We start from the raw sequence: 27,917 nt of genomic DNA on the forward strand, positions 1-27,917 counted from the left end.
TGCCAGGGCTAACCTGTAAACAAGCTTCTTGGGAATAATAGACTTAATGAAGCCTGCTATCTATTTTCACTGAGCTCTGCGTAGTACTTTTTATTTTTAAATCAGTTTTCATATTTGTTTTTTCTTTCAAAATATATCAGCATTAACTTAGGCTACTGACTTTCATAGTGTAATTGAAAGTATCTCCCATGAACACTGTCTGTAGCTCATTGGGCTTTGCTAGAAAGGTTTGTACCATTAAGTATGGAAAGTTTTGCTGCTGCCCTTTGAGGACCCTAGCTCTTTCAGGATAGGCACCACCTGATTCTACTGCCTTGCCTGCATTCTACCTGTCTGTTCTCTACTGCACACTTAATTTGTACAACTGCTTACTCTGCCCTAATTCCCCATTACTACCACTCTGTCAGTAATTTGTCACTACTCATTCTTTCCCATTATAGCCTGTACTTTTCATGGCATTGGTCCCATTGTTTAACTTAATGTAATTATTTGTTTACATTTCTGTTTTTTCTCACTCAGACTTAAGATCATTAAAACCTAACACTGTGTAACCTATAGTTAATATTCAGATATTATGTAATATGTAGGTCTCCAAAACTGACCAATAGTTCCCAAACTAATCATATTTTTGGTAGGTTGTACATAATAGCAATATAAATACTAAAATAGTTTATGTTATGTAATGTGTACAGTATAAACAGGAGATAAGATTTACAGCTAGAGATTTGCAATTTCTATTTTTTTAGAAGTTTATTTTTAATTATCTTTATGTGGGTATGTGCCTATTTATGCAGGTACCTGTGGAGCCAGAAATGTTTGTTTGATCCTCTAGAACTAGAGTTAGTTATGACCTGGTTGGCATGGGTGCTAGAAATCAAATACATACATATCCTCTGCTCCTAACCACTGAGCCATTTCTGTATCCCTTATTCTGAACTTGTTTGTTTGTTTGTTTGTTTGTTTCAAGACAGGGTTTCTCTGTATATCCCTGACTGTGCTGGAACTCACTCTGTAGACAACCGGGCTGGCCTCGAACTCAGAAATGTGCCACCACTGCCCTACCTATTCTGAACTCTTAATTGAAGTTATTTTTTTAGTAAAATAGTCTGTTAGTGTGCTTATGGATTAAACTGGAAACAGTGGAGAGAGAAACACACAATATATGACTTGGTCTAAGTTTGGTGAGCCACTTTGGTATAGAAAAGAAGTAGGAGGAGGAAAATGTCTTGTTTGACTCTGGTTGTTCATGGTGTTTCTTTAAAAAGATACTTGCATAAAGTGTTAGGTTTCTTCGTCCCTACTATGTGTTTCAAACATAACCTATTTAAAATCCATTATGTGTTAGATACTTAATCCTTTTTGTGGGTTGGGTGTGGTAGAATATGCCTGTGATCCCAGCATTCAGAAAGTACAGCAAAAATCATGAGTATCAGAACTTCAAAGGATATTGACAGAATTAGAAGTATGTAAACACTGACAAAAAATATAATAGTTTTAAAAGATTCATTTGTATATTCTCACATGCATACATACATATATATACATACACACATACATGCATAAAACATATATTTTATGGGTGTTTGGCTGCATGTATATATGAGTATCATATGTATGCATCATCTATAGAAGGGAGCAGAGGGCATCGGATCCCTTCACACTGTAGTTCGATGGTTGTAAGCCACCATGAGGGGATGCTGGACCTAGGTCCTCTGCAACAGCCAGCAAGTGCTTTGAATCACCAAGCCATTTGTGTAGCACCTCTCTCAGTTTTAACGCCTACTAGAATGTACTGCAGATTAGTAACAAGAACAACTGAATTGAAAATTGGGCAAGGAGGGCCAGCAGGATGGCTCAGTGGGTACCAGACCTGGTGGCCCGAGTTGGATCCCTATGACACACATGCCAAGGCATGCTTACTCCCACACACACAGGCAAAAATAAATAGTTTTAAATTGGCAAAGAGCATAAAGCAACACAAGAGTTATTAAGAATATTGAGAGATTAAGCTGTGTGTGTGTGTATGTGTGTGTGTGTGTAGTGTAGAATAAAGATAGCAAACTGATTTCTCTTACTCAGAATGTAAAGATTAATAATTATGTTTAGCATTTTGGACATTTTCTTAGAAAGTTATTATGAGTCTAAATTGCACCTTTTCTGACACTATATCGCCAAATTACTTTTTCTTCCCCTCTCCTTTTTTCTTTCCCTCCCTGCTTGTATCCTTCCTTCCCTTCCGTTCCCTCTTCTCCCCTCCTCTCCCCCCCTCCTCTCTTTTCCCCTCCCCTCCTTTCCCCTGTACTCCCCTCCCCTCCTCTCTTCTCCCCTCCCCTCCTTTCCCCTGTACTCACCTCCTCTCCTCTCCCCTCCTCTCCTCTCCCCTCCTCTCCCCTCCTCTCCTCTCCCCTCCTCTCCCCTCCTGGCCTGGAACTGCCTATACAGACTAGAGTAGCCTTGAACATACCTGCCTCTGCCTCTCAAGTGGAATTAAAAGCATGTGCCATCATGCCTGACTTATATATCTTTTAACCCAGTAATTAGTCTATATCTGTGAGCTATCTTAGAGTGGTCAAAGACATGTAAAAGGGTAGCAGTACTCTTTATAATAATGAAGAGTTGACTGACTTCATAAGGTTATGATTAAGTACATTATAGCATGTTCACAGTGCAGCTCTGTGTTTGGATTTTTTTTTTTTTTTTTTTTGGTATAGAATAGAGTTTATTCAGAGTAGAGGATGGGAGTTAGTGGTAGAGAAAGGCAGAGAGAGAGAGAGAAAGTAGAGAAGTGAAGTGGAGGCTGGCCATGACCATGTGGGGGGGGGAGGGGAGCCCAAGGGGCAGAGAGGTGAGAGTATGTGGGAGAGCAGAGAGAGCAAAGAGCTGTGTTTGGATTTTTAAAAGGCAAAGAACAGTTTTGTTTTGTTTTTTTGGTGGCTATGTTTCTTCAACCCTGATATATTTTGAAATGAAATTAGCTATTTACAGAACTACCTATAAGAATACCCTGCTTAAGGCGGATCTCTGAGTTCAAGGCCAGCCTGGTCTACAGGACAGCCAGGGAAACCCTGTCTTGGAAAAAACCAAAACAAAAAACAAAAAACAAAAAAAAAAAACCCTGCTTAAAACTATGCCAGACATGGAGCCACATGGTTTAACCCCAGTATAAAGATCAGAGGATCACAAATCTGAGGGTAGCCTGCACTCTACACAGTGAGATCCTGTCTCCCCAAATAATAATTATGTTCAGATCCTAGGAAAAGGAGAATTGGGTTATTTCAAGTTTTCAGGGGGCGGAGGTATAGGGAATTACCTTTTTATGTACTGTTCTGTATATTTGGAAACCGGTTTAAACAACAGAATTTTTTTTTTTTTTTTTTTTTTTTAGTTTTTCCAAGACAGGGTTTCTCTGTGTAGCCCTGGCTGTCCTGGAACTCACTCTGTAGACCAGGCTGGCCTCCAACTCAGAAATTCGCCTGTCTCTGCCTCCCTAGTGCTGGGATTAAAGGCGTGCACCACCACTGCCCGGCCTTAACAGATTATCCTTATAATTGAGTAGGGAATAATTCTGATTCTGAGGTGAAGGGAGAAGAGAACATTGAGCAGATAAGTTCTTTGACATGATTTGTTTAAATAGCCTAGCCTTTGAGATTCTCTTGACTTAGCAGAGTACATTGGCACTTTCAAGCTCTAATAATAGACAGAAACACTTTGTTAAACCTAAGGGTAGCCTGCAGTAGTCACACACTAGCTTTACATTTTAATGAATATCCTGAATGTATAATACTTTTCAAGGTTGAGCTTAATAAATTTTAATTTTTATAAATAAAATAACTATTTAAAATGTATTCCTAGTAATGTAATTATATATCTCTTTTAAAGATTCATTGTTTTGAAGTCCCTCTCCCCTTTTGAGCTAGGGTTTTATGTACCCTTGGCTGGCCTGAAGCTCCTGATTCTCCTGCCACTACCTCCCAAAGGCTAAGATTACAGCCATGTGCTACTGTGCCCTGTTTGTTTGACTTTTTCTAACCCTATTAAGAATGATCTGGGGCTTGGGAAATGGCTTCGTGGATAAAGTGCTTGCTGCATTAGTGTAAGGACCTGAATTTAGATCTTAAAACCTAATAAGCCAGGTATGATGACAGGATTGAGGAAGAGACAGGTGGTTCCTGGAGGCTTGCTTGCTAACATTCCAAGCTCAAAGTTTAATAAGAGACCTTGACTCAAAAAAATAAGTTATAATTGAACTGAAGAGATGATGGCTCACTCCATGGTTAAGGGCACTCACTGTCTACTTTTCCAAGAGGATTGGGTTCAATTTCCAGCATCCATATAACAGCTAACAGCTGCCTATAATTCCAGTTCCAGAGGACCCAACACTGACCTCTGGAATGCACATGCATACATGCACGCAAAAAATCCATATACAAAATAAAATAAATTAAAAAGCAAAGTCATAAAGGAATACGCCCACTGTCAGCTTCTAATGTTTGCACATACGTGCACACATGAATGCCTGTGTACAATGTTCACACACAGTTCTATTTAAAAATTTAAAAAAAGAATGATTTCTGAAACTTTCCTAGTATCTATTCCCTAGGTTTTTCATGATTTTCTTTTGTCATTGGGTAGCCTGGATTGTCCTCAAATTCTTGCATATGTGACTTTTTGAAAAATAATAGCCCAGTGTGGTAACACACATCTTTAATCCCAGTATTAGCAAAGCAAAGGCAGGTCCATCTTTGTGAGTTGGAAGCCAAACTGATCTACCTAACAAGCTCCAGGCCAGTAAAGCGCTGTCTCAAAAAATAATAATTTTAAGAACTAACAAATTTCAGACTATGTACATTATAACCAATAATTAATTTGAGAATATTTCATAACTAGAAAAATCAGAAACACTAAGAATATACAATTTCATTTTAGGAGGAGAAGTCAGCCAAAAATTCAAATACCACCTACTCCCCCAAATTAAAATAAGTTTCTTCTGAAAAGCCAAAATTCTAAGAACTAGACTCACCTCATATCTCTGCAGTCATTTCCCTCCTCCCCTGGTTTGAAAAAAATTTCTTAAAATTACACATATAAGAATGTCTCATAGCCGGGAAGTGGTAGCGCACGCCTTTAATCCCAGCATTTGGGAGTCAGAGGAAGGCGGATTTGAGGCCAGCCTGGTCTATAGCCAGGGCTACACAGAGGAACCCTGTCTTGGGGAAAAAAAAAAAAAAAAAGAATGTCACATAGATAAGTGGGATGTTATGTACATTTATGTTTTTTGAAAAATGCATTTTTAACAGAGTAAGAAAAGTATCACTAGGGGACTGACAGCTGTTTTGAATTAAATAAGATGTATTTAAAAAAAATTTTTAAAAAGTCCATATGCACTTAGTAAGGTTTGCTTAAAGCTGAGTGTGGTAGCACATTCGTGCTATTCTAGCACTTTAGAATCTGAAGGCACAGGGAATCCTTGAGATCCAGGGTTTGAGACCAGCCTTAGAAACACAATGAGAACCTGTCTCAAAGCGGGGGTTGGGGGTGGGGGTGTCTAGAGACTTTTCACATTCATGGATGAAAAGGTTTTCGGTTACTTTTTTGTTCAGTGAGAAATGGATAAGGGAAAAGACCTTCTTCCTTTTGTCTCTATCTTTTTCTTTGAGGCAGAGTCTCATGGAAACTAGACTGGCCACAAAGCCATTTTGTAATCCAGGATGGCAAGTTTAATTGTCAGAACTGTAGAGACAGCTGATCATGCCATACACCTATAACTCCAGTACTCAGAAGGCAGAGTCAGACGATCATGGCAAGTTGGGTGCCAACCAGAGCTGCTAATTGAGAAAAGGAAATAAGGATGAGAGCTGGCTTAGCCTTGACCTGCGTTTAGATCCTCAGCACCCACATACAAAGCCAGGTGTCTGCAGTTACTTCTCTGGGAAGGTGAAGACAGGAAAACCGGCAGGACTCACCAACCGACTACCTGAGCAAGTAAACTCTTGGTTTAGTGAGAGACCCTGCCAAAAAAAATAAAATAGAGAACTGGGCATAGTATCACACTAGTGAGGAAGAGGCAGGTGGATCTACATGAGTTCAAGGACAGTTTGGTATACATAGAGAATTTCAGGACATCCAGGGCTACAGAGAGAGAGAGAGAGAGAGAGAGAGAGAGAGAGAGAGAGAGAGAGAGAGAGAGAGAGAGAGAGAGAGAGAGACCCCGAGACCCTGTCTCAAAAAGGGGGGGAAGGGGAGTAATTGAAAAAGTATCCTCTACATGCATCCACACATGGGCATGCGTCCTATATACATACAAAAAAAGAGAACTTGTAGAAAATAGAATAAGCACACTACTTGTTAATATCTAGCAATTGTAAATAAAAATATATTTAGATGTGATGTTGGGGTGTGGAACATAAGAGATAGGAGTTACTAACTTCAGTATTGTAAGGATAGTACTCAAAAGGGGATTTGGTATTTATACATAGATTATGGTACCCAGGCAGTAGTGGCCGATGCCTTTAATCCCAGCACTTGGGAGGCAGAGGTAGGAGGGTTTCTGAGTTCAAGGACAGCCAGGTTTCTCTATATAGAGAAACCCTGTCTTGAAAAGAAAACAAAAAAACCCAAACAACAACAAAAAAAGATTATGGTAAAGGATACAGTAAATAAAGATAGTACCTCATCATTTTTGGAAATATCTTATTTATAGCTTTAATATTGAGACAGCCAGTTAGCTAAACTGGGTTTATTGGTGTAACCTGTAATCACAACATGCAGAAGGCTGGGGCAGGAGGATTGGGAAAGAGCTCTAGCCTAGCTTGCTACATAGCATGTGAACCTAGAAAGTTTAAAAAAAAAAAGCCAGAAACAGGCAGAATTGTGTTATAAGGTCTTACTAGCCAGTATGAATAGTGTGGGATGATAGTTACAAGGGATTAAAATGTGTCCGATATATGGGCCCAAACTCAAATTCTTAAAGTATATTTTAAATGTTTTAAAGTATGTTTCACTGGCCACCTTTAAAGAAAAATGTATTAGTTTGTCACTGGTTGTTTCCAAACTTAGTAAGTATAGAAAAATAATAATTGTGCTCCTTCTATACAAATTGTAGACCTGGCCCACTGAATTATTGACAAGCTCTACAGAATTCTTCCAGATAATGATTAAAGAAGAAATGGGTTTTGCAAACTCTAACAAATTAATGACTCTAGCTAGTGATTACTGGTGAATGTTAAAATGTTGAGAATTAAGTAGAAATTTTGTACCAACAGTTTGGAGTGCATTCCAAAATTGTTCTACTTTGCTTTCTGTTCCTGTGATAAACACCCTAAATAAAAGCAACTTGGAGAGGAAAGGAATGATATCTTATACCTTACAGTTTATCTTTGAGCGAAGCCATGGTAGGAATTCAAGATGGGAACTAAAGCAGAGATGACCCAGGAACACTGCTTACTGTCTTGATTCCCTGCCTGTTCAGTTATCTTTTTTATCTGCCCCAGGCTCTCTCATATCAATGTGCAATCAAGAAAATGCCCACAGGCCCATCCCTTTGATAAAGGCAGTTCCTCAGTTGAGATTAGTTCTTCCAAAGATCTTCCAAAGTATTCTGAGTTTTATGTCCAGTTGACAAAGACTAACTTTGACAGTTACCTATGAGGCAGTCTTGGCTCAATAAATACATACAGTTGCTCATACAGCAATGACATTGAAGGCTGAGATGGCTCAATGGGTAAAGAACTTGCCTGCTCAAGCCTAATGACTTGGGTTCAAATCCCCCAGTAGCATAGGCATTTCTAATCCTAGTATGCCCCTACTGAGAGGTGGGAGGTGGAGACAAGGAGAGTCCATGATGGAAATTTGCAGGGCAGCAAACATGGTTTCAACAACAACAACAAAAAAGACTCTTTCTCAAATAAGGTAGAAGGGGAGGACCAACACCCAACACCAAGACTGCCTTACACACAACTGCTCTAACTTTCCTGTGCCCACACTCACTCTCATACACACACACACACTCAAACACAAGAATGATACTGAAACTGACCACATTTCTAGATATGTAAAAGAAGCCAGAAGAAAATTATATTCAATCTTAGTGAAGTGAATTATTTGGCAAAATCTAAACTGAGACAGTCGGATAACCAACTTTTCTTTTTTCTTTTCTTTTCTTTTCTTTTCTTTTCTTTTCTTTTCTTTTCTTTCTTTTTTCCTTTTCTTTTTTTCTTTTCTTTTTCCTTCCTTCCTTCCTTCCTTCCTTCCTTTCTTCCTTCCTTCCTTCCTTCCTTCCTTTTTTCTGTTGTTTGTTTTTTAAGACAGAGTTTCTCTGTGTAGCCCTGGCTGACCTGACCTGGGACTTACTCTATAGACCAGGTTGGGCTTGAACCCAGAAATCTGCCTGCCTCTGCCTCCCAAGTGCAATGTGAAAAGCATATGACAGCATTGCCCTTCAGAAAGACTATTTGGATTGAAGCCTTTTTGAAGTGCCTTATGAACACAAGATTAGAATTACTATTCCTAGAATCCAGTCTTGGCTTTGCCATTTTACTCTGTTTAACTTTGAGTAAGATAGATTTTTAATTGTCATCCTGACAGAATCTAAAATGACTTGCAAAGAGAGTCTCTCAATGAGAGACTGTGTAGATCAGCTTACCCTGTGGTTATATCTATGAGATATTATCTTGATTATATTAATGGATGCGGGAAGACTTAGCCTAAAAGTGGGTTTGGATCCTGAATTGTATAAGAGCAAAGGAAGCAGGCTGAGCAGTAACCATAGGTACATTCTTTGTGGTTTTGACTATGGATATAAGCAGCTGCTTCAAGTTCCTGCCTTGCTTCTCTGACAGATGGACTGTAGCCAGGAAAGAGACCCTTTCTCCCTTAAAAATGCTTTTGTCAGGGTATTTATCAGAGCAACAGAACCAAAACTAGAATGATGGTTTAACTCACCCTAACATGTTCATTCAGAGAATAAAAACTGGTACCTGTTGTTTACATGAAGAACTTGTTTTGAAAGTAATCACTGCAATGCATGAAGACCTCGTTGAAGTCTGCATCCCTATTCTGGTGTGTAATAAATCCCACTACAATCATGAAAAGAGATTTTTTATTGGAGAGAATGTTTTTTAAAAACATGAATCTGTTTCATTGCTTTTCTACTTTAATCTCTTTCATTTTCTACGTGACATAAAATACATAATCACTATCCTAACCAGTTTTAAGTATATATTTTATGACATTAAATAACTCTCATAGCTGTGCAACCATTACCACCATCCATCTCTAAAATACATTTTCCACAAATGAAAACCTATTCTTTAGCCAGGCGTGGTGGCACACGCCTGTAATCCCAGCACTCTAGGAGGCAGAGGCAGCCGGATTTCTGAATTGAGGCCAGCCTGGTCTACAGAGTGAGTTCCAGGACAGCCATGGCTATACAGAGAAACCCTGTCTCCAAAAAACCAAACCCAAAAAACCAAACCCAAAAAACCAAAAAAAAAAAAAAAAAAAAAAAAAAAGAAAAGAAAAGAAAAAGAAAAAAAAAAAAGAAAAAGAAAACCTGCTCTTTAAATCCTAACTCCATAACCCCTGGCAACCACCATTCTGGTTTCTGTCTTTATACTTCATATGAATGTAATCATGCATTGTTTGTACTTTTGTGACAGGTTTACCTTACTTTCTACAGTGCTTTAGCATGGATCAGAATTTCTATTGTAGAAATTCATTGAAAAAGCTTACTGTAGCCAGATGTGGTAGCACACACCTTTGATCTCAACACTCAAGGTAGATCTGAATTTAAGACCTGCTTGGTCTCCATTTGCCATACAATAAGATCCTTTCTCAAAAGAGAGAGGGAGGGAGGGGGGGAGAAAGAGAAAAGAAAGAAAAGAAAGAAAAAAGTTATTTCTAAGGAGGGCCTAAACTTCACAGATATGAGATGAGCAATTAGCTCTGTCAAGACCACTTTTCATTACATCAAATATCCCATTTTATGTATATATCATATTTTATTCACTCTTCACCAGACACTTGAGTTGCTTTTACTTTTGGCTATTGTGAAGCTTGTTTTTGTGAAAATAGGAGCATAGATACCTGTTTGAGCCCCTGTTATCTCTTTTGGACTAGAGAACCAGAAGTAGGATTGCTGGATTATATGATAATTCTATGTTGAGGAATCTGTACTTTTAAAACTATGTATTTGAAACATCTCAGCAGTGACATTTGATGCTGTTTGTGCACTGAGTCGTTTCTTTTCCTTAAAATGTTTTTCTAAGAGGCTTAAGACTATGAACAAAGAATATGGTTCCCAGGAAACAATTTTGAGGCTGCAGAGACCAAGGTCATTGTGATTATTGGTCAGCAAGAATTTGTTTACTTCATGCTTACTTTTTTTTTTTTTAACTGTTCTTTTTTTGTTTGTTTTGTTTTTCTTTTTTCGAGACAGGGTTTCTCTGTATAGCCCTGGCTGTCCTGGAACTCACTCTATAGACCAGGGTGGCATCAAACTCTGAAATCTGCCTGCCTCTGCCTCCCAAGTGCTGGGATTACAGGTGTGGCGCCACCCTGCCTGGCTTCGTGCTTACTTTTTAAAAACGTATTTCATTCAGTTACTTTCTATTTAGTTATTATTTTTATTGATGTGGACTTTTTTATTTATTCACTTTCATCCTGATCGAAACCTCCCCTCCCTCCTCTGCTACCAGTTCCACCTTCACTCCCCCACTGCCCTCCCTCCTCAGAGAATGGGAAGCCCCCCAATGGTACCAACCCACCCTAGCACATCAAGTCATAGCAGTAGGACTATGTGCATCCTCTCCCACTGAGGCCAGACAAGGCAGCCCAGCTAGGGACTGGGATCCACAGGTAGGCAACAGAATCAGAGACAGCCTCCACTCCAGTTGTTAGGGGACCAGCATAAAGACCAAGCTGCACATCTGCTACATATGTACAGGGGGGCCTTGATCCAGCCCCTGCGTGTTCTTTGGTTGGTAATTTAATTTCTGTGAGCCCTCATGGACCCAGATTAGTTGACTGTTTCTGTGATATCCTTGCCCCACTCCCTCCCCAGTCCTTCACTTCACTCTTCCACAAGACTCCCTGAGCTCTGCCTAATGTTTGGTTGTAAGCCTATCTTAGTTAGGGTTTCCATTGCTGTGAAGAGACATCATAACCAAAGCAACTCTTACAAAGGACAACATTTAATTGAGGCTGGCTTACAGGTTCAGAAGTTCAGTTCATTATCATCATGGTGGAAAGCATGGCAGCATCCAGGCAGGCATGGTGCCGGAGGAGCTGAGACTTCTACATCTTCATTCAAAGGAAACCAGAAGCAGATTGGTAGGAGATTGAAAGTCCATGCTCAAAGTGGCAAACTTCCTACTACCATTACCACTCCCTGTGGGCCAAGCACATTCAAACCAGGGTCTGTTTCTATCCATTGCTGGATGAAGCCCCTAAGGAGACAGTTATGCTAGGCTTTTTTCTGTAAGCATAGCAGAGTATCATTAATAGTGTCAGAGGGTGGCTCTCTCCCCTGAGATAGGTCTCAAGTTGGACCAGTCATTGGTTGGCCATTCCTCCATCTTAATCTCTACACATCTTGTAGGCAGGACAGATTTTGGATTGAAGGTTTTTGTGGGTGGTTTAGTGGCCCCTTCCCTCCACTGGAAGTCCCACCTGGCTACAGGAGGTAGCCACTTCAGTCTCCATATCTCCAGCTGCTAGGAGTCTCATCTAGAATCACCCCATAGACTTCAGGGAACCTCCCCAATCCCAGATCTCCAGATCATCCCAAAGATGCCCCACATTGATTTCTCTTCTCTTCTCCAAGCCCTCTCCTGACCCACCCCAACATTCCTCTCATACTCGATATTCACTCCCATTCCCCTCTCCTATCCAGTTCCCTCCTTCCATTTACTATGTTATATTCCCTTCTGAGTGATATTCAAACATTCTCCCTTAGGCCTTCCCTGTTACTTAGCTTCTTTGGGTCTGTGGATTGTAGTATGAGTATCCTGTACTTTATGGCTAATAAATACATACAATGAGTGTCTTTCTGGGTTACTTCACTCAAGATGATGTTTTTCTAGTTCCATCCATTTGCCTGCAAAATTTCATGATTTTTAATAGCTTGTTTTTAATAGCTGTGTAGTATTCCATTGTGTATGTGAACCACATTTTTGGTTTTTCGAGACAGGGTTTCTCTGTCTAGCCCTGGCTGTCCTGGAACTCACTCTGTAGACCAGGCTGGCCTCGAACTCAGAAATCCGCCTGCCTCTGCCTCCCAAGTGCTGGGATTAAAGGTGTGCGCCACCACCGCCCAGCCACATTTTCTTTTCTTTCTTTCTTTTTTTTAATAAAGAATCGGGTTTTATTGTTTTAGTTACCCCCTCCTGCTCTTTGTTCTAGTCATTCCAACAATACCAAGTTTTGATGTGGCTGCTTTTGTTTGAGCCCCCAGGTAAGACAATCTAGTTATCAACCCTCACATTTTCTTTATCCATTCTTCCACTGAGAAGGATCTAGGTCATTTTCAGTTTCTGGCTATTAGGAATAAATCTGCTGTGAACATAGCTGATCAAGTGTCCATCTGGTACGATGGGGCTTCTTATGGATGTATGCCCAGGAGTGGTTAGCTGGGTCTTGAGGTACAGCTAGTCTCCATTTTCTGAGAAACAGCCAAATTGGTTTCTAAAGTGTTTGTACAAATTTGCATTCCCACCAGCAATGGAGGAGTGTTCCCTGCAAGCATGGATTGTAGCTTGAGTTTTTTTATTTTAGCCATTCTAAGATGTAAGGTGGAATATCATAGTTGTTTTGGTTTGTATTTCCCTGAAGGATGTTGAACATTTCTTTGTTTCATGGGCCATTAGTGATTCCTCTGTTGAGAATTCTCAATTTAGCTCTGTACTACATTTTTTAATTGGGTTATTTGGTTTGTTGGCGTCTTTTTTTTTTAAATTTTCTATATTCTTTGTTTACATTCCAAATGATTTTCCCTTTCCCAGTTTCTCCCTCCCCATAAGTCCCATAAACCTTCTTCCCTCCTCCCATTCCCCAATCAACCCCCTCCCACTTCTCTGTCCTGGTAATCCCCTACATTGCTGCATCAAGCTTTTCCAGGACCAGGGCCCTCTCCTTCCTTCTTCTTGGGAATCATTTGATATGTGAATTGTGTCTTGGGTATTCAGAGCTTCTGGACTAATATCCACTTATCAGTGACTGCATTCCATGTGTGTTCTTTTGTGAATGGGTTACCTCACTTAGGATGATATTTTCCATTTCTAACCATTTGCCTAAAAATTTCATGAATTCATTGTTTTTAATTGCTGAATAGTATTCCATTGTGTACCACATTTTCTGTATCCATTCCTCCATTGAGAGACATCTGGGTTCTTTCCAGCTTCTGGCTATTATAAATAAGGCTGCTATGAACATAGTGGAGCATGTGTCCTTACTGCATGCCGGGGAATCCTCTGTGTATATGCCCAGGAGTGGTATAGCAGGGTCCTCTGGAAGTGTGATGCCCAGTTTTCTGAAGAACCGCCAGACTGATTTCCAGAGTGGTTGTACCAACTTGCAATCCCACCAATCTCAAGAAGTTAGACTTCAGAGAGCCAAATAACCTTATTAAAAAATGGGGTACAGAGCTAAACAAAAAATTTTCACCTGAAGAATTTCTAATGGCTGAGAAGCACCTTAAGAAATGTTGAATATCGGCCAGGCGGTGGTGGGACATGCCTTTAATCCCAGCACTTGGGAGGCAGAGACAGGCCGATTTCTGAGTTCCAGGCCAGCCTGGTCTACAGAGTGAGTCCCAGGACAGCCAGGGCTATACAGAGAAACCCTGTCAACTCTAGAGACAGCAGGTGTTGGCGAGGATGTAGAGAAAGAGGTTTGTTGGTGTCTTAACTTCTTGAACTCTTTATATTTTGGATATTAGCTCTCTGTAAGATATAGGGTTAGTGAACATCTTTTCCTAATTTGTAGGCAGTTGTTTTGTCCTAATAATGGTGACCTTTGCATTACAGAAGGTTTTCAGTTTCATGAGGTCTCATTTATTGTTTATCTTAGTGCCTGAGCTATGGATGATCTGTTCAGGAAGTTGTCTCCTGTACCAATGCTGCACTTAAGGTTATACCCCACTTTCTGTTCTATCTGGCTTTGTGTTGAGGTCTTTGATCGACTTCGAGTTGAGTTTTGTGCAGGGTAATAATGGATCTATTTGAATTCTTCTGCATTCAAATATCCAGTTAGACAAGACCATTTGTTGAAGATGCTTTCTTTTTTCCGTTGTATGGTTTTGACTTCATTGTCAAAAATCAGTTGTAGGTATGTGGGTTTATTTCTGGGTCTTTGATTCTATTCCATTGATCAACCTGTATGGTTTTTATGCTAGTACCATGTGGTTTTTATTACTGTTGTTCTGTAGTATAGTTTGAAATCAGAGATGGTGATACCTCCAAAAAATTTTTTTATATACAGGATTGTCTTAGCTATCCTAGGTTTTTGTTTGTTTGTTTGTTTGTTTTTGTTTTTTTGGTATTGTTTTATTTTGTTTTTAACATGTAAAGGTGAAAATTGCTATTTCAAGGTCTATAAAGAATTGTGTTGAAATTTTGATGGCAATTGCATTGAATATGTAGATTGCTTTTGGTAAGATAGCCACTTTTAATCCTACTGATCCATGAGCATGGGAGATCTTTCCATCTTCTGATATCTTCCTCAATTTCTTTCTTCAGAGACTTGAAGTTCTTGTCTTACAGGTCTTTCACTTGCTTGGCTAGAATTGTGCCAAGATATTTTATATGATTTGTGGCTGTTGTAAAAGGTGTTGTTTCCCTAATTTCTTTCTTGGCCCATTTAGCATTTGTATAAAGGAGGGCTACTAATTATTTTTTTTCTTGAGTCAATTTTATACCTAGCCACTTTGCTTGCTGAAGGTGTAAGAGTTCTCTGGTAGAATTTCGGGGGGGGGGGGGTCACTTATATATCATGTGTTCATATCATCTGTGAATAGTGATACTTTGACTTCTTTCCAATTTGTATCATCTTTATCTCCTTTAGTTGTCTTACTGCTCTATGTAGAACTTTAAGTACTATATTGAATAGATAGGGAGAGTGGAAAGTCTTGCCTTGCCTTGTCCCTGATTTTAGTGGAATTGCTTTAAGTTTCTCTCCATTTAATTTGATGCTGGCCATTGGCTTTCTGTATATTGCTTTTATTGTGTTTAGGTATACACCTTACATCTCTGATCTCTCCAAGACCTTTAATATGAAGAGATTGGATTTTGTCACAGGGCTTTTTAGCAACTAATGAGATTTCAGTGTGTTTTTTTTTTCTTTCACTTTGTTTCTATGATGGATTAAGTTGATGGGTTTTCATATATTGAACCATCACTGCATCCCTGAGATGAAGCTTAACTTCATCATAGTAGATGATGTTTTTGATGTATTTGTTCTTAGATTTGGTTTACAAGTATTTTATTAAGTATTTTTGCATCAGTGTTCATAAGGAAAATTGTTCTGAAATGTCTTTCTTTGTTGAGTCTTTTTGTGGTTTTGGTATCAGGGTGACCATGGTCTCATAAAATGAGTTTAGCAGTGTTTCTTTTCTTTCTATTTTGTGGAATAGTTTGAGAACTGTTAGTATTAGCTCTTCTTTGATTGTCAGAATTCTGCACTAAAACCATCTGCCAAAGATGACAGTAAGGAAGATAAGCAACCAATATATGGTGGCAGTCGCTAACTTCATTACAAGGTGGTAGGTTGGGATGGCTCATGTTGAGTATAAACTGAGTTCACCATATCTTTATAGTGCAACCAAGTCTATTTTTCTAGAAATTGCTCTTTAGTCTTGTGAACTTTTCAGACTACTTCAGTGTTTTCAATATACATTTAATCCTTTCCACATCCATAGCGCAAATCCTGGCCCTTCAAATGGCATTCCTCTTACACTAAGCTACTGTTGTCATTTTCCAGCGATCGTATATTTCCTTCATTCTTCAAAAAACCTGGTGTTTTAAGTGATGCTTTAAAAGGAAAACTAGGTCCTTATTAACACTTTTCTGAACAGTAGTTAGACTTCTCTAATAAGTTTTCTGGTATCAATGTCTTCTACCTCCAGACCATCCAGTAATCTTTATAAAATACAAATACCCCTTTTTTTCTCCATAGGCTAACATTTAATATAGAAATAAGCCCGATTTCATCCTCTTTTCCCAAGTCAGTGTCAAGTCATTCCTTCCCTTTTAGAAACTCTATCTCAGCTTTGTTATTTTATAGGTGCAGAAACTAAGATCCATCAAAGTTAAGAGTAACTTGTCTCATGTATGTGATAATCAGTGACAAAATACAGCCCCTGGTAACATAAACTTCTACCATTCTGGCTTCTGCTTTTTAAACTGCAATCAGCATTTTTTTTTCCAGGCTGCAGTTTGAAGTTCATTTCTTTGGTGCTCTAAAGCAATAGGGCTCCTTTATATCATGATGAAAACATCCTCATCTCAGTGAACCTTAACACTTTTGAAGCAACTGAAAAGTCCCAAGGTAAAGAAACATCTGGCATTTTTTAACCCTGCAATCTCCAAAGAGGGAAACTCTTTGGAGAACATTTATTTAGACTTTGTTGGATGAGGGGGAAATAAGAAGTTGGTGTATATGCATTTTTTTTTAATTCTCATTCAATTGTTTATTCTGTGTGAGTTTTCCTACCCAACTGGCATGTTTAACAGTTAGCATCCTTTGATTGGATTGATTCTATGGAGGGTTAACAGGATATGCCCCAAAATGGTGACATTAGAAAAGGAACTTACCCACTAAGCTGATAAAAGTGGCGATGTACACCTTTAGTCCAGCACTTGAAAGGCAGAGGCAAGCGGATCTTAGTGAGTTTGAATCCAGCCCAATCTACAGAGTTAGTTCTAGCACAGCTAGGGCTGTTAAAACAAAGAAACTATGTCTGGAGGCAGGTGGGTAGGAAAACATATCAGTGTTCTAGACTTTTTGCATCCATCCTTTGGGCCTCACCTCACCAGCCCTGTAAGCCTTCCCTTTCCTTTCTTTTCTTTTCCTTCCCCCCCCCCTTTTTTGGTTTTTTTTTGGGGGGGGGGTTGGGGTTTTTTTTGTTGTTGGTTTTTGGTTTTGGGTTTTTTTGAGACAGGGTTTCTCTGTGTAGCCCTGGCAGTCCTGGAACTCACTCTGTAGACCAGGCTGGTCTCGAACTCAGAAATCCACCTGCCTTTGCCTCCCAAGTACTGGGATTAAAGGCGTGCCACCACCTGGCTCCCTTTCCTTTTCCTTTTCCTTTTCCTTTTCCTTTCCCTTTCCTTCCCTTCCCTTCCTTGCCCTGCCCTGCCCTGCCCTGCCCATCCCTGCCCATCCCTGCCCTTCCCTTCCCATCCCTTCCCATTCCATCCCATCCAAATATTTGATGTATCCTATTGGCTGTAGATGATAGTCCAGGCTTGCCTGGAAAGAAACAGTCCCTGAGAGATTAGAATTCTGATTGCTTCTCTTTTCCAGAATCTAAAGACAACAAAGTAGATTAGGAAATAAGTAAATATAATACTGTGTACTATTTGGAGATAGGTTGTTGATTACCTGAAAAGTAAGGAAGTTCTTCCTTAAGGATTTTAAGAATAATTATGACTTTAGTGATAAAACCAAAAAGCCAAGCTAGGGTTGCCTTGAGGATTTTAGAATGGCTGTAGGATATGGGGTAGACTTCAGCTTATATCTGATCCTGAGTTCACTATTTCTTTCCAAGGCTTGTTTTAGTTTTATATTAGAGCTCCTGTAGGAAATAATAAGTTCATCTTTAAAAGTGCTTCCATAGATTAGGGGCTCACCATCAAAGACTTGTACCTGAATTTCAAAGATATTTCTCTTTAATTCCTGCCACTTCTGTTCTTAAGGAAGGGATGATAGCCATTCACCTTTAGCTCAGCCTGTGATTTCTTAGTACCTGGTATATGCCCATTTACTCTGCATAAAAAATGTCTTTTTTTTAATGATCTGTAGACTGCTTTAATTATGTTCATAATAAAATTGAGCTATTTTTTAAGGAGTTTTTAAATTTTACTTTACATATCGCCCAGATTAATGTACCCCATTGATTTACTTTTCTATTTTTATATCTATTTACTTATTTTTAAGGCATGGTCTCTAATCTTGTCTCATTTCCTGTGCTTAAGAAGTCCTCCTGTCTCAGCTTCTCATCTTAAATAGCTGAGGCCACAGGTGCCCACCACAGAGCCCGGTAGTATTCGTGTCTTGAACAGGCATATTAGGTTCTTAGATGAAAATAATTCATGTGTGTGTTAAAGCAAAAGTAGTGGGCTGTGTCAAGTTCTACTGACACATAATGTCTAGAAGTAAGTCTCATTTTTCCTGTGTTTCAGAATACTTCCTGCCTTCAGCATGTTCAGTGTTGTGTCAGTGGAGTTTATTCAGTAGTTATCAGAACTAACAAACAAAAATGAAGCCCATATGAAACTTCAGGAATGAGTAAAGGAAGCAAGAAGCAGTTTCAGCTTGTAAAGCAGTATCTTGTCACTGTACTCGTAGGAACACTGACCTGTCATTCTCATGTCTATCTTTATTCCACATTCCAAACGGATCTTTTAAAGGTTTTCCCGTGTATTTTGGTTGATTTTTATATTGCATGATGTTTTTATTTTGTATGTAATTTCTTAATATATCGTTCCTTGGCTGGTCTGGAGGTCACTACGTAAAGCAGACTGATCTACCTGCATCAGCCTCCCAAGTACTGTGATTAAAAGCATGCATACCACACTTAGCTTTAAATTAAAATCTTTAATGAGAAAGAAGAATAAGATTTGACCTATATATATACATATAAAGGTACATATATAAAGGTATATATATAAAGGTACAACTTTGGTTTATAGGACCCTATTTCAGTTCAAAGAATAATTACAAATTGCTAGTAGGTGGGTGTGGAGAGATGATGGCTCAGCAGTTAAGAACATGCATCATTCTTGCAGAAGACCTGAATTTGAGTCCCATCAGGAACATGTCAGATAGCTTACACCTCTGTAACTATGGCTTCTGGGGGATCCAATCCCTGTGGCCTCCTTGGGCACCTGCACTCACTGCATATATTCACACATAAACACATAATTAAAAGTAATCAAAAGAATTTATAGAAAATGGCTCATAGAATCTTTAAGCTAATGTGAAAACTAAGATTTCTTAAACGTACTGTTTTTTTTTACAACATAATTTTTATTTTATTTTATTTTATTTTATTTTATTGTTTCAATTTTGGTGCTTGAGCTTTGTGCACATAGATAGTCTACCACTGAGCTACCAAAAACGGAATGTCAGCAAGCATCAAACTTCAGAAACCTTTGATTATTCATGAATTTTAAAATGTACTTTGATGAAAGAATTTATTTTTTAAACTATTTAATGTTTACAATATTGTATTAAACATGTAAATGTTACTTTTATTTGCCTGATGTAATTATCGTCTCCAACGCTCACTGCCTCTGTCTGCTAACCTTTTCCTAGTCCTAGAAGCTTCTAGCCTCCATACAATCTTATTTGGGTCTAGAGTGTTTTCAGCCTCTGAGACTTACTACTGAATAAGCTCACCCCTCCCTAGTTCTTTCTGATCTCTAGTTGGTTCAACTCAGCTCTTCTGATTCAAAACTCCTCTTCAGGCTGACTGGTTTAGTCTGGCTTCTCTATGAATTGCTCTTCTTGGCCTCAAGTTAACTCTTGCAGTCTGTTGTGATCTTCTGGCTCCTTATTCTCGGGCTCCTTCTGTCTTCACCTGTGTCTGCCTTGTTCTGTCTCTGTACAACCGCCCTCTTCTCTGTACTGCTCACCCTTAGTAGCTTCCCTCTCTTCTCTCTTCCCCTGAGAGCTGGCCATTTCCTACTCTGTCAGATCTTTCTCTGATTTGTCACTTTGCCTGCCACTCATTACACATCACTTTCAAACTTGGGTGCTTCCTTCTACAAACCAACTTTATCTTCATTGTTCTGGAATTAAAGGTATGTGGTAAGGGCAGAGCCATATCACAACTAGACATAGGCTTTTTTTTTTTTCAGTAAACATCATAATCTCAGGACTATGAGCAAATATCTTGCAAATATAATCCTATAAGCAAGTATCTTGCAACATAAAGATTTTAGCGTCCTTGCTTTGTAGTTTTTACAGAATGATTTGAGATGTGCCCAGCTAATAGTGTTTTGTTTTTTTTTAACATAAATTTCTAAGGTATACTTTTCTATGAAAGTGTTTGTATATTTTTTCTATTTTTATTGTTAAATATTTCATCATTTACTCTGAGGTTAGATTATCAGCTAGCTCATTTATCCTAAAAATTCTAATAATTTTAAGTTATTTTTCTTAAACTATTACCTTGTTGGTTAGATAACTTATATATGTATATCCAAATGGGTATACAGAATTAGAAATGTTCCTACTTACCTAGTTCTCTATCTTAGTTTCTCCTCTAAACATATATCTCCTCCTTTCAGCTCTGAGAATTAGCTTCCTAGCTCAAAAATTAATGTGTAGTCATTAAAAATTAACCTGTTTTTGCACCTGACCTATATGTGTTAAAATTACAGTGTTAGATAATAAAAAGCTTTGTTTTTATTTCGGGGTTTATGGGAAAGATAAACTAAAACATTGTTTTTTGACTGGACCTGGTGATGCAAGCCTGTTATCCCAGCTACTAAGGAGTCAGAGGTAGGAAGTTGGTAAGTCTAAGGGCAGCCTGAACAACTTAGCAATACAGTGTATCAAATTTTTAAAAGGTGATATTTGGATATGATGCATCTATATGTATACGATTCTCAACAATTAAGACAGAAATTAACAAACTTGGCTTTTCCTTTGTCTTACTATATTTAAACAGAACAAGTAGCTTACAAATGCCAGGAGCTAACCATCTGCTTTTTTTTTTTAACCCCTCTTTTCTAAAATATACAATTATAAAGATTAAAGATAAACTTAAACTGTTTTATCTTAGAACAGAAACATAAGGGACTAGTGACTTGAACATCTGCTCTCTGCAGATGCTGACCAGCCTCTTACCTGTAGATTGTTGTTTATGATGGCTGGTTGTTGCCTCCTGGCCATTCCCCCTCTTGGAACCTTTGCTTTAGTATAGATACTTTCCCTTTGTTTTGAAATGCTCTTCTTATAACTAAGTATGATGTTTCTTGACATCTTGAAAAGTATATAGTGTTAAGCGTAAAACGGAAGGTGACTTGTACTCACAGTTCAAGCTTAGACTTCTATACATTAAAAAAACTTACATGTGTTGGGCGGTGGTGGCGCACATCTGTAATCCCAGCACTCTGGGAGGCAGAGGCAGGTGGATTTCTGAGTTGGAGGCCAGCCTGGTCTACAGAGTGAGTTCCAGGACAGCCAAGGCTACACAGAGAAACCCTGTCTCGGAAAAAATTAAATCAAAAAACAAAACAAAAAACTTACATGTGAACATGACAGTACATTATTTGAAAAAAATCTGTATGGTTTCCGATACATTTGAAATAATAAATAATTTGTTTGTGTTTTATCAAGAAATGGATGAAAAGAGGCTGCTGGATCCAGGGTTGAAGGTTCGCAAAGGCCTCTGGGATTACCCTCTGAAGAACCAGCAGATGGAATGCCGGAGTGACTGAAGAAAATGGGTGCTAATGCATCTAACTATCCTCATTCATGTTCCCCAAGGGTAGGGGGAAATTCACAGGCCCAGCAGACTTTCATAGGTAACTGTGCGTTTCCTTAATTTTATTTTCTGTTGTGACTGTTAATAGAATTGTGTTAACAGTTATCTTTGTAGATGACAAGAGTACTGAGCCGTAGAAAAGTCATTACAGGTAATAATTTTGTGGCACCCAGGTTCCCTATCTTCACCCCAATGATAATATGGCTTGTTATAAATGTAGTTTTAGTGTGATTGAAGAGAAAAACATTTCAAAATTATATACAATGTTCTTATTTTGCAAATTGCCTCTCATTTCTTAAAAATTCATAGCATAACCCTTGATATAGTCCTTCCTTGCTAGAAAACCAATGGCATTTTTAAAAATTTAGACTTTTTTTTTCTATTTCTGGTTCTTTTTCCTTTTCTTCTTCCTTCCTTACCTTCCTTTTTACTAAAAATGGTTACAGAACATTTTATTGAATGTGTGTATTTGCATGAGTGTGTACTTGTGTGAACATGTCACATATGTGAAAATTGAAGGACAACTTGTGAGAGTAAGTTCTTTCCTAATCCCCATGTGGATCCCAGGAATCAGTCAAGTATTTGGCTATTAAGATTTTTCTTATGTGTGCGTGTATGTGCCTGAATATATGTTTTATGTGTACGTGTATGTGCCTGAGTATATGTTTGTATGATGAGTGCCTGCAGAGCCCACCAAAGGATGTTGGATCCCCTGAACTGGACTTACAGGTGGCTAGGAATTGTCTGTTGTTGGGGCTGTAAGAACAGCGATGCTTTATTATACCACTGAGCCATATCTCTAACCCCTCTATCTTCTTTTAAAGATGGGTTTGTCAGTGAGCCTGGAGCTCATGTTTTAGCTACACTGGTTGGGTAGCAATCTCCTAGGATCTGCTTATATCCAACCTCCCAGCACTGTACCATTGTGTCCAGCTTTTATGCTGATGGATGGGTATCTGAATACGAAGCCATCTTCCCTGCCCCTTCCCAAGCACGCACACACGCACATACCCACGCACACACATACCTATGTTTATTTGAGCTCTCCTTGCCCAATCTGTTATCGTACTCTTGACCTTCAGCATCAGCCTCTAAATAGTAGGATTACAAGTATGCACCACAGTGCCCAGCCCTCTTTTTTAATATAAAAATGAGTTATTTGTATTCATAAAAGCATTTATTTTTACATTTTTACTCGAGTTATGTAGGAATGTGTTTGTAAAACTTTTAGGCATGAAATATATTAACATTGAAAGTGAATATTAAAAAAAATCATGATTTGTTTAATTTTCTTCTTAGGAACATCTTCCTATTCTCAGCAAGGCTATGGTTGTGAGTCAAAGTTGTATAGCCTTGACCATGGCCATGAGAAACCACAAGACAAAAAAAAGAGAACCTCTGGCCTTGCCACTCTCAAAAAGAAGTTTATTAAACGCCGAAAATCTAATAGATCGGCTGATCACGCCAAGCAGATGCGAGAACTCCTCTCTGGGTGGGATGTTAGAGATGTCAATGCATTAGTGGAAGAATATGAGGGAACTTCAGCCTTAAAGGAGCTTTCTCTGCAAGCCAGTTTGGCTAGACCAGAAGCTCGGACACTGCAGAAGGACATGGCTGACCTTTATGAATATAAGTACTGTACTGATGTGGACTTAATATTTCAAGAAACTTGTTTTCCTGTTCATCGTGCCATTTTGGCAGCAAGGTGTCCATTTTTTAAAACACTGCTTTCTTCCTCGCCTGAGTATGGGGCAGAGATCATAATGGACATCAGTACAGCTGGTATTGACATGCCCATGTTTTCTGCCTTGTTACACTACCTTTATACAGGAGAATTTGGAATGGAGGACTCAAGATTTCAGAATGTCGATATCCTTGTTCAGCTTAGTGAAGAATTTGGAACACCAAATTCCCTTGATGTAGATATGCGTGGACTCTTTGATTACATGTGTTATTATGATGTTGTCCTTAGTTTTTCTTCAGATTCTGAACTAGTTGAAGCTTTTGGTGGAAATCAGAACTGTTTAGATGAAGAGCTCAAAGCCCACAAGGCTATTATTTCTGCACGGTCCCCATTTTTCCGAAATTTATTACAAAGGAGAATACGGACTGGTGAAGAAATCACAGACCGAACTTTGAGAACTCCCACAAGAATTATATTAGATGAGTCCATTATACCAAAAAAATATGCAAAAGTGATATTACACTGTATGTATACCGATGTGGTGGACCTCTCTGTTTTGCACTGTAGCCCCTCTGTGGGGAGTCTCAGTGAAGTTCAGGCTCTCGTCGCAGGGAAGCCAAACATGACCAGGGCAGAAGAAGCCATGGAACTTTACCACATAGCACTGTTCTTGGAATTTAACATGCTTGCACAAGGTATGAATTCTATTTTTCTATTAAATTAAAAACAGCTATTTTATTTCTATGATAACAGTGTCTAGTGGTTAATTTTTCTCAGTCTGTAATTATGAATGCTGAAACAACTGCAGGGTCAGCATTAATATAGCTCTTCATTTAATATTAAAATCAAGCATTCATTACAGATGATAAAGAACATTAGGTGAGATTGCAGCCTTGCTCTTCCCTAATGTAAGATGATGGTGTGGGAATATGTGGTTAGCTGCCTACGCTGTCTCTGCTCTGACTTTGAACCAACCTATTTTCCCAGATTCCAAGTGCATGTTTCTGTATTTACATTTAACACCTTGTTGATTCTTTGTTTACAGTCAGAACAAATTCATTATAGAAATAAAAGGTAGGACACATTTAAACATAAATTTATTTTAAAATATGTTGTATCTTTCAGGCTCAACTTGTACATCAAATATTAGCTTGTAAAGCAGTTAGTCAGGCCTGTTTCATTTATTTTAAACCAACGAATCAAATATATATAATGTAAAATGAATGAGAGAGAGGGTCATATATTTTCTATGTTATAAAAAATGAATATATGAATATTGTGGTAAAGAAGTATATGTCTGTTGGTAAATGTAAGAATCACTAACATTTCAGAGCTGGAAAGAGACCTTTCTCACTACAAAGGAAAAGTATATATTTAGCTTTCTGTGTCTATAAGTAAAATGAAATGTTACATTACCCAGTATTACTTGAGAAATTTTATTTTTCTAGTGCAGTCACTAAAAGAATTTTAAAAACTGCCAACTAGAAGAGAATGAGACAGTTTTAGTAGGGAAACTTAACATGGCTTTCTATCTTGAAAAGTACTGAAATTTTTTTAAGCCTTAGTATATGATAATGATAATAAGATTAGAATCAGGCATTGAAAAGAGAACATTAAAATTTATTATATATAATCTTTCAAAATTTAATTTACCATTATCTTTCAGCAACAGGCTAGATTTGTTTTTGTTACCACAGCCAGAGTGTCATTAAGCTGTTTTTATTAGTTTAAAATAGTCATTATAGTAATAGCTGACTATTTAGATACCAGTTTATAGGGACAATATCAAGAAATGACCTAGCAGCTTGACCTACCATTCCTTTATTCTATAAAGCCAAATTTGTGAGAAAATGCTTCTACAGAAAAAAAAAATTGAAGTTTGGCACAGCATCAAAAAGGTATGACAAATCTTTCTTTTCTCAAATTGTTTTTAGATTTTGACAGGTTTACATAATAAAATCCAAATGTGTACCGTATATATTTACCTGTTTTTTAAAGTGAGAGTGCATACCTTAATGTAGTAATTGAGTTTTGAGTGAAAAGCGAAATTGCAAGCTAACTCTTAAGTTTTTGGTGGCACTTGGTACCTGGAACTCTTTTATTTTCTTAGGTGAATTAATTTTTTGTCATTTACGTAGAAATTGCATTTGTACAGTACATTTAAAGATCTAAAACATCCCTTATGTTGTTTCAATCTGGCTAAACAAGTAAGAGCTCTTGTCTCTTCTCATTCAAAATACATTCAGAGCCATGGTTTTGCTTTCTTTTCTTTCTCTCTTTCTTTCTTTCTTTCTTTCCTTCCTTCCTTCCTTCCTTCCTTTCCTTCCTTCCTTTCCTTTCCTTCCTTCCTTTCCTTCCTTCCTTTCCTTTCCTTCCTTCCTTTCCTTCCTTTCCTTCCTTTCCTTCCTTTCCTTCCTTCCCTTCCTTCCCTTCCTTCCCTTCCTTCCCTTCCTTCCCTTCCTTCCCTCTTCCCTTCCTTCCCTTCCTTCCCTTCCTTCCCTTCCTTCCCTTCCTTCCCTTCCTTCCCTTCCTTCCCTTCCTTCCCTTCCTTCCCTTCCTTCCCTTCCTTCCCTTCCTTCCCTTTCTTTCTTTCTTTCTTTCTTTCTTTCTTTCTTTCTTTCTTTCTTTCTTTCTTTCTTTCTTTCTTTCTTTCTTTCTTTCTTTCTTTCTTCCTTCCTTCCTTCCTTCCTTCCTTCCTTCCTTCCTTCCTTCTTTCCTTTCCTTTCCTTTCCTTTCCTTTCCTTTCCTTTCCTTTCCTTTCCTTTCCTTTCCTTTCCTTTCCTTTCCTTCTTTCCTTCCTTCCTTCCTTCCTTCCTTCCTTCCTTCCTTCCTTCCTTCCTTCCTTCCTTCCTTCGTTTGTTTTTGTTTTTGTTTTTGTTTTTGTTTTTGTTTTTGTTTTTGTTTTTTGAGGCAGGGTTTCTCTGTATAGCCCTGTCTGTCCTGGAACTCACTCTGTAGACCAGGCTGGCCTCAAACTCAGAAATCCGCCTGTCTCTGCCTCCCAGAGTGCTGGGATTACAGGTGTGTGCCACCACCACCCGGCTCATGGTTTTCACTTTAGGGTCTTGTGCTTTATGTGTAACATACCTTTCCTGTGATAGATTCATTCTCTCTCAGTCCTTTATACCTTCAATATAGCCTTACCTCACTTCCATGAGGAGCATAGTTTTTGGTTAAGAACTTGTTGAAGAATTTCATGTTAGAGCTTAAAGCTCAGATCTGGAGCTTTGGATCCTCTACAGCATCCTAACGTGTTTGACTTTATGCAAGGCAAATTTCCTCTGATTGATTTGCAAAAAGAATAATAACCCTATTAATCTGAGGATTAAGAAAACCATATGTGTTAATTCATGCAAACAGAGCTTGATATGTAATAAGCATTCAATAAATGTCAGCTGCAAATCTTTCTGATTGGTATATCTTTATTGCAATACTTTTCTTTTTCTTCTCTCCTGCCCTGCTAAGGCTAGCACTCTACTGCCGAGCTTCATCCCTCGATGCACAGTCCTGTCTAAAAGTAATCTTACTAATTAAGCACAATACTAAGTATGCTTCATAGATTGTTTTAGACAGTTATTGGTGTTAAGAATTTCTTATAATTTTATCTCAATTTTAAGCTGATTTCTATCTCTTACCATGGTTTTTATCAAACTATTCAGTATCAGTCCACTTGTCACCTTCCAGTTAGCTTTCCTAACAGTCTGTACCAATGACACTTAGACTCAGGCATCTATTGCATATGCAGAACCTGAATTTTTCACACACCTCTCTCATAGTTCTAGCTATATACCATTTTAGGGATAATTGAGTAATCTGTGTTTTTTTTATTTTATTTATTTTATGTGTATATATTTTTTGCCCTTGAGTATGTATATGCACTATGTGCATGCCTGGTGTCTAAGAGGGCTAGAAGAGGGCTCTGGATCCTCCAGAATTGGAGTAACAGATAGTTGTGAGCTGGGACTTGAACCCAGGTCTTCTGGAAGAGCAAGCAGTATTCTTGAGTCATCTCTTCAGCCTTGGTTTGTATTTTTGTTCTGTGATTCAAATGAGGATGTTCAGTTAAGAAAGACTGTGAAACTAGGACTATTGGACAACCTGAAGGTAAAATCATGATATGCTTAACTTTCTTCTTAGGAACATAGTCCCAGAGCTTGGAAAACCAAGGCAAGAATGTTGAGTTTGGGGCCATCCAGGGCTACATAGTTAGACCTTGCAAACACACACAAAAATGATATTGATAGCTCACAAATAGTATGCTTTTAAGTGTAGAACACTCAGCCAGTGTGTCTAAGACTTTATGTTCAGTTCCTATCACTACAACACAAAATTCTGAGTTCAAAAAATAAAACAGAAAGGGCGGAGTAGTGGTAACACACACCTTAAATCCCAGCACTCAGGAGGCAGAGTCCAGCCTCACCTACAGATAATTCCAGGACAGCCAAGGAGACACAGAGGAATCATCTCTCATAAAATCCAAGAATGAATGAATGAATGAATGAATGAATGAATGAATGAATAGCAGAA

General features: G+C 38.4%; 1 protein-coding gene across 4 annotated transcripts in view; it reads left to right on the plus strand.

Annotated features, from left to right (window-relative positions):
• Btbd7 (BTB domain containing 7) overlaps positions 1-27,917 on the plus strand; it is a 90,586-nt gene that overhangs the window by 13,872 nt on the left and 48,797 nt on the right. For 2 of the 4 annotated variants that reach the window (XM_052185186.1, XM_052185188.1), the window contains exons 2-3: positions 21,559-21,746; positions 23,006-24,085. In XM_052185186.1, the coding sequence (XP_052041146.1) occupies positions 21,665-21,746; positions 23,006-24,085 (1,162 nt within the window). In that variant the 5' untranslated portion in view covers positions 21,559-21,664. Of the gene's footprint in view, positions 1-16,419; positions 16,540-21,558; positions 21,747-23,005; positions 24,086-25,224; positions 25,289-27,917 lie in introns of all 4 variants that reach the window. The other 2 variants (XM_052185189.1, XM_052185187.1) reach the window with 2 other exon arrangements.

This window comes from Apodemus sylvaticus, chromosome 6 (genome assembly GCF_947179515.1).
Source record: "Apodemus sylvaticus chromosome 6, mApoSyl1.1, whole genome shotgun sequence".
NCBI classification, from domain to species: domain Eukaryota; kingdom Metazoa; phylum Chordata; class Mammalia; order Rodentia; family Muridae; genus Apodemus; species Apodemus sylvaticus.